The 7,948-nt window shown below is 38.7% G+C and overlaps 1 protein-coding gene across 1 annotated transcript in view; it reads left to right on the top strand.

Annotated features, from left to right (window-relative positions):
- Positions 1-3,039: 3,039 nt before the first annotated feature.
- The window catches only part of LOC110317235 (killer cell lectin-like receptor subfamily I member 1), a 21,414-nt gene continuing 16,505 nt past the window's right edge, over positions 3,040-7,948 (top strand). The window contains exons 1-2 of the mRNA XM_021191664.2: positions 3,040-3,126; positions 6,430-6,701. Of these exons, the coding sequence (XP_021047323.2) occupies positions 3,098-3,126; positions 6,430-6,701 (301 nt within the window). The 5' untranslated portion in view covers positions 3,040-3,097. The remainder of the gene's footprint in view (positions 3,127-6,429; positions 6,702-7,948) is intronic.

Genomic DNA, 7,948 nt, shown 5'->3' with positions numbered 1-7,948 from the left:
AAGGAAAGGAAAGGAAAGGAAAGGAAAGGAAAGGAAAGGAAAGGAAAGGAAAGGAAAGGAAAGGAAAGGAAAGGAAAGGAAAGGAAAGGAAAGGAAAAGAAAGGGGCAAGGCAAGGCAAGGCAAATGGAAGTGTGAATCAATTGTTTTAAAGATGCTATGATAAAGTCTGCAGGAGATTCATATTCTGTCTAATGTAGGCTCCATGGGAATTTTGTATTAATATCCTGACATGACAAACTAGAAAGGCCTAAATAGGCTAAAATGCATGTGATTTTGAATATTGTGGTGGTTTTATTCTTCTGGGACAGAGGCCAAGCTACAGGTTTTCCTGGTTACCAGCTGAAGGATATGCTGATTTGGGGAAAAGATTTTGTCTTTATGTTTTTGGAAAAGGTGATTAAGGTATTGACACCTTCCAGAGTTATATGAATCAGATTTGATAGAGGGAGAGCCCCTGAGAACTAGATTCCAGGGAATCAAATAAAAAGGTATCTTGACAATACTAAAATTGTTTTGAGATTTATATATTACAGAATATACAGCATTGGTGGACTTCATCATCAGACATGCTGAACTGACCTGCTAAAACTCCTGATGTCTCAGTTTTTCATCCAGATCTAGTCATGACGCAGACATCCGAGACTAATACAATCATTGGTGTGGCCTTCTTAAGGCCAACCAACTCCCCATTTTCCCTACCCTTCCTCCTCCCTTCAAAAATATTTCAACACCCATATTCAGTTTGAAAAAGTCATGAAGAGTCGTCGTCCCAGCTCCCTAGGCTTTGGGACTTGGGGTGGTAACTACAGGTTGTCTTTGATACTAAAAATTTTGAAGTACAAGGCTTAGACCCAGTCCTACTATTGCTGTTATTAGAAACAGATCTGAGACCTTTAAGCCTGAGAGTTAAAGGTCAAATAGAAAATTCATGGCTCTGAGTTTATTGTTAGGGTGTTTTCCGTTATTTTAATCAGAAATGGCTGAGAGTAGGTAACAGAGAACAGTATTGATTACTTCACAAAGGTAGTAGGTTTACAAAAATGTCAGAAGTCCACATAATGTGATGTGAAATGTTATTTATTCACTTGTTGAGACCAGTCTGTTCCTGACAGATTTCCCTGTCTTGGATTCAAAGAAGAAACTGAGCATCTTTGAGTTACTCCAGTTGTGGCAAAACAGCCACTAGGCAATAATTGCCTCATTTCATCTACAGATATAATACTGACCAAAGAAAGGACACAATTACAGGTTAGGACAGCTTGATTCTCCCAAGACAGAGTAGGCTAGTCCTTAATATTCCTGTTTCCCTAAGTCTGACAGATAACCCGAGCCAGTAGGCTAAAAAACAATGCGCCTAAGTGATGCAGATGAGGGGCAATGAGAGCTCACTTGCTCTCATGACCCCAGATCCAGCTCTCCCAACTGCTGGAAGAGACAAAGGACAAAGAGGGAAAAGGCATCTCTCTGTACCCCTGCTACCTCATGACAGAGGAGTGGCAAGGCTCACCCATTCCCCTCCCACCTCCACCAGGGCCAGCTCTGCTGTGTTGCCCAGGCAAGGTGCAGAGCCTGCTCTCCAGAGTGCTACAGACAGTGAGGGCCATCTCTCCATCTCTCATTACTTCAGGGCCATTTCTCCCTATCACCACATGTAGTAAGGGGCAAAGGCCATTTCTCCCTATCACCACATGTAGTAAGGGGCATCACCTCTGAACCCATGCCACTCATGGCAAATGAGTGGCAAGGTTAGCTCTGTCTTGGTCATGCTCTCAGGGCTGGCTCACCGTGCCCTCATCACCAGTCACCAGGGCCAGCTCTGCTGCACTTACTGCTCTGGCGAGGTGCAAAGCCTGCTCTCCAGAGTGCGGCAGATGGTACCTTCACTCATGACCCTGGGGCCAGCTCTCTTGACTGCCTGAGGTGTCAAGGAGTAAGGGTCAGGGAGGGTATCACTTCCTCACCAGACGCCCTTCTTGGTAGGAGGGGTGGGGTCAAATCTTCCACACTCATACCCTTGAGGTCAGCTCACCTGTATACCCACCACCAGGGCCAGCTCCACGGTGTTGCCCAACACAGTGCAGGGTCTACTCTCCTGAGTGCTGCTACAGGTGAGAGGTGGGGCCAGATCTCCATTTCGATGGCTGGAAAGAGCAACCATCATAGCTGGCAAGAGTCTCTGGGTCTGGGACACATGTGAGTGAAGAAGCAGAGGGAGAAGAGGTCGGCAGTTGTATGTGTCTATCCATAAATAAAGAACAATGACACTATTTTTGAGCTAAGATGATCTGAAAGCAAGGGCCTAGCTCATGGAAAATAAACATAGTAGAACTACATCCCCAACTCTCTTTACTTTTAAAAAACTTTGAGATGGTCTCAGTGAATTGCTCAGTCTGGTCTTGCGTTCACTCAGTAACCCAGGAAAGTTTTGAACTTGCCATCCACGGGAACATAGTTTCCCAGATATGTGGGTTTTCGAGGCTTGTGACATTGAGCTTGGATTTATGTACTTTTTTATTTGCTCAAATTCTTTATATTATGTTAAATTATAAAATTACTGAATTATATCAGTTCATAATACCATCACATTTTAATATAAAGCACAAAAGTCACTATGTACTTTTCCACTGAAAAGTGGACATTATTGCTTATTTAAAAGGGAACAAAAGTAATGTTCACTGTAATAACTACACATTACTTATTCCGTGGAATTCGACATCTATGTAACCCCAGCTTATAATTTTTTCTTTTATATTCCTACTCAAGAGCTTTTACAGGTAACACTTCCTCAGATATTTTTAAAAAAACAGTGAACTATAATGCGTGAGACGTTTTTCAAAGTAAACTCAATAGCGTGCTAAGCTCATGCATTCTATTCCTGGGAGGTATCTGGTGGGGGCAGTGCTATAATACTAAATCAGCAGTGAAAGAACACTTCCTTTCTTCCTTCCCACAGGCTAATTCACAAAGATTTAGCATTTAAAAGGTGTTGCAACTTAGAATTCTCCTGGACGCTTGGGACCACATCGGTTGTCCAATTTTATTCAGTGAAACAGTGAGACACTGTTTAATTTTTGGATTCTTTGATAAAGCTATCAGATGGACTCCTCTAGGATGAATTGCTCTGGGTGAGTACATTGCCTTAACTCATGCATTTCTTTCAAGTTGTGAGCATGTGCCAGTCTTGGATGGTAATTTACATTTCATCAAAACTACTGAAATATTAGCTCACTATCAAAATACAGTATGTTTCCATTTTATAAGCAATAGTTTAAGGTGTAAGGCTATCCTTTCTGTACGATTTTTTAATTATAATTTTAATTTTTTCCACTGCCTACCCTCTCTCAAAGTAAGTGTCTTGGTTTTTTCACTACTTTCAGGTGTTTGCTGAGCAGGTGGGCATGTCGTTTTGTTTTTTATGCTTACTGAAAAATTTCTTTCCTAACAAGTAGATAAAAAAATTTATCGTGTGTGTGTGTGTGTGTGTGTGTGTGTGTGTGTGTGTGTGTGTGTGTTTGTTAGTCTGTGCTCTTTGGTCTTGTATCTTTGAATTTAGTTTGTAAGTATTTACTGGTTTGATAAAGGAAATAACATGTAATTAATTATTTGTTTGTATATCTGTGACTAATGGTGAAAGTCTTTCCACGTGAGTCTATGTAGTTAGAGCTCCATCTACTTATCAAATAATTTCCTCACTTGTGTGTGTCTAAATCAACATTTTTTTCTGGAATTAGTTTAGCATTTTTATTGTTCTTATTATACTCATTTACTGAGTTACATATACAGTTCTCAGACATTCAATCATCTGATCTAAATGATAATTTTCTCTTTTGTTTCTTTCATTGAAAGTAAGTTTTTTCTAACATAATATCTTCAAATTACAGTTTCCCATCTTCTAACTATCTCTGCTCACATCTGGATCCACCCCCTTTATGTTTCTCTGGAGGGAGGGAAAAAAAAAAACAGATCTTCACAATGTTCCTAAGCTTTTTCTATGGGAGTGTTTTGTGCACTTTGATTGGCTGTGAACCAGCATCCTTAATACTTTACCAGGTCTTTAAAACAACTGTTATGTGTTGGTGGATACATGAACACAACCAATTGTTTCAGAAAAAAATGAAAACATGTAAAATTATCCAACTTAAAAAAGTTTGCTTCAGATTTGTCTTTTCATAAAACGATTTTAAAAAAATCATTAATATCAAAAGTGCTTACACCTCAAGACACTTTCCACTATTCTAAAATATTCACACTACATCTTTAAGCAACTTTTTAAAGATGTGCTATAATTTTAAGTGAGGTAGAAACCTTTTGAAATTCCCACACAAACCTGTACCCACAGCATACTGCAACTACATGAGTTTTTGTGCTTGACAAGAATACCTGTTAGCATCAGTGATCCACCTTGTAGGCTAGTGTCTCAGATTCTATAACTCATCTCCTTACTCAGGATCTTTTGTTTTATTTGTTTATTTATTTATTTGTTTGTTTATTTATTTATTCATTGTACATCCTGATTGTTGTTCCTTCTCCCAGTCCCCCCCGCCCATACACTATCTCTCCTCCCATCCTCCATCCCCTTCTCATGTGAGAGGTTGGGAGCCTCTAGATAATGTATCAGGACACATTATCTGTGCTAGGATAGGCACATTCTATGCCCACTGAGGCCAAATAAGGCAGTCCAGTTAGGGTAATTCCACAGACAGGCACCAACTTTAGGGATAGACACCATTCCAGTTGTTGGGGGATCCATATGAAGCCTGAGCTGTAAATCCACCACATATGTGCCCAGGGCCTCAGTCCAACCCATGTATGCTCATTGGTTGGTGGCTCAGTCTCTGAGAGCCCCCAAGGTTCACATATATGACTAGCTGTGTTACCTGCTAGAACCTCTAAACAAGCTCTCAATGTTCATTTTTTTTACAATCACTATATTCTCATTCAACTTACCACTATATTTATTAAGTAAAATGCAATGATAACAAAGCCTTGCTTACATCACTTAAACTCATGTTTAACATTTAAGTAAGCTAAAATATTCATATTGAAATTTAACAGTTGGCAGTTTGTTTAAGTAATACATGGATCAGCAACTTTATACAATTTTTATCAAGTACTGCTTTAAAAATCATCAATTGAGCTGGGTATAGTGGCACACTGTTTTAATTCCAGCATTTGAGCAGAGGTATAGGTTTTGTTGTGAGTTAAGAGTCCAGCCTGGTTTGCTTAGTGACTACTGCAGTAGCCAGGGCTAAGTGAAAATTCCCTATCTGCAGTTTATATAGTAAATGTTACAATAGATAGTCAAGGCTAAGTACAGAGACTGCACCTGCTGGTTCACATAATAAGTACCAGAGTAGCCATCCAGGGCTAGGCTGAGTGACCCTGTCTGCTGGTTTATATAGAAGGAACTAGAATAGATAGCCAAGGCTGAATAAAGAGCCCCTGTCCACTGGTTTATATACTAAGTACAGGATAGATAGCCAAGGCTAAATGCAGAGACCCCATATGCTGGTTTACATAATGAAAACCAGGATAACCAGGGCTAAGTACAGAGATTCTATCTAAAAAAGAAAATATCATTTGATTAAAATATTTATTGTTCTTATGGGTGGCCACTATTACTTTAATTTGTGTGAATTCATTTCTATTTGCAATTCTGTGATTCTATTGGGTTTTGTGAATGTCTCTTTATTTCCCTTTCTTGTTTGTGCTTCATAGGTCCTGTTTCATTAATTTAATGACCCATATGTTTGGAAATCTCTCTCTCTCTCTCTCTCTCTCTCTCTCTCTCTCTCTCTCTCTCTCTTTTCATGTGTCCATGTGTGTGTGTATGTGTGTGTGTGTGTGTGTTTGTGTGTGTGTGTGTGTTTAGGTGTGTATGTATGTATGCGTATGTGTAAATTATTGAAATAATTGTTAACTGCTTAGATAGAAACTGATCTTATGTTAAGAGACTGACATGCTTCTACCCTAATGCAAAATTTTTTAAGTTTCTGAGCTAAATCTACTCACACAATCTGAATATTTTACTCCACCAAATAGTACTTTATTTCATTAATACATTTTATAGATAACTGATTTTAAATTGGGTTCAGTTTATATTTCAAATTGTTCTTTAATAGAGTTATATTTTATCAATTTCTATTAATATGGACTAAACGTTACACATAGAATGACGAGAAGGAATCTTGTACGAAATTACAGGTCCAAACCTTTAAAAATGGATGCAGAGAGGAAAAGTAGATTTGAGCTTCTGAAGACATGAGAGAATCATTCTTCTAAATCCATGAATGTGTCACACTCAGAGAGCGATTTGTACTTTCATTTCCTCCATTTTCCCCAACAATGTCACAAGCAAACATTTCTAACAAGGTCTAAGGCTTAGAAATGGCTCAGTAATAAAATGTGCATGTGATTCTCTGTGGCAGAAGGACTGCAGACCAAGAGCAGCAAGCTACCAAGACTGAAGTGAAGCAGAACGAAATGCTTCACAGTAAATGCCAGGAATATACACCAAACAATCAGGATGTTACATACACAGAGTTGAAGACCCATAAGTCACCACGGAAGCACAGAATACCTACAGCCAAGCAGAGCCCTGTGGTGCTATGTGAAGAGCAGTTAAAATATGCAGAGCTGACATTCCACAGAACACCTCAGCCCCAGCCCAGAAAACAAGCTGTGGGGAGAAAAAGACAAGGTACAGTATTGTGTCCTTTCTGCAACTGATCAATCTTGACTAGAGGATGTAGATTATGGCTCTGAATACCTGTCACAACTATTTTAGTTGTCACTCTGACACAACACAGAATCCTCTGGGAAGACTCTTGCTAAGGGACTATTTAATCAATTTGGCCTGTGAGCATGTCTGTAGAAGGTATCTCCATGCTCCAACTCATGTGGCAAGGTGGCCTGCAAATGGGAGACACTATTCTAGGACTTGGGGTTCTGGGCTATAGAAGTGCAGTAGAAGCTATGTCAGCACTAAGCATGAGGGTGTTCATTTCTCTCTGTTCTTGACGGTGCAAGTGACCAGCTACTTCTAGCTCCGGCTGTTGTTCCTGCTCTGATGGACTGCCAAAGGCAATTGTAAATTGAACAGGAACTTTTGATGCCTAAAGTACCCTTTCGGGGTATTTTATCACAGCAATAGAAACAGAATGAAAGGAAGGGAAACATAACTACTCTAAATTGGTCACAATACATTAATTATGTCTTTTTAAGACACCCTCACCATTTAGCTAGTCTATAACACTGTAGTAGAATAAATTACCTTTTAATACATTTCTTTCAAGAATCATAGAAGCATTTTCTAACAGAACTGTATAGTGTTTAAGAACCACCTACATATTTGAATGCTGTTTTATTTATTTATTTATTTATTTATTTATTTATTTATTTGGAAAGCAAAGACCAGGTTTTATCAGTATAAACAATCCAACATCTTTAAAATCAATACCAATAGCATTACTTTCACGTTAAAAGTTTGGTTGCCAGTTCATATATATGAATGCATGACAGTGCAGCTTTAATACCTCATAAAAGAGACATTGGTTTAAATTCTATTTTTCATAGGTTTAGTTCTAGGATAAGAATTACATAATATATTATTTGAATTTAGAAGTATCTTTAGAGACCTGCTTTCCTGGGTTGGCTCATACCATGAGTTGTTGTTTAGAATAATTCCAACACTGAGTTACCAATTTTAAGGTAACTTTCTGTTACCAAAGTTACAAATTTTACTATTATTATTATTATTATTATTATTATTATCATCATCATCATTATTTTCTTTTTTATTGTTATTATTTTCTTTATTTACACATCAAATGCTATCCCGAAAGTTTCCTATACCCCTCCCCCCCACCTCTGCTCCCCTACCCACCCACTCCCACTACTTGGCCCAGGCCTTGCCTTGTGCTGGGTCATATAAAGTTTGCAAGACCA

The sequence above is a fragment of the Mus pahari genome, chromosome 2, assembly GCF_900095145.1.
Source record: "Mus pahari chromosome 2, PAHARI_EIJ_v1.1, whole genome shotgun sequence".
In the NCBI taxonomy this organism is placed as follows: Eukaryota; Metazoa; Chordata; class Mammalia; order Rodentia; family Muridae; genus Mus; species Mus pahari.
Note: the sequence above shows the minus strand (reverse complement) of the source record. Positions and strands in the feature narration are given on the sequence as shown.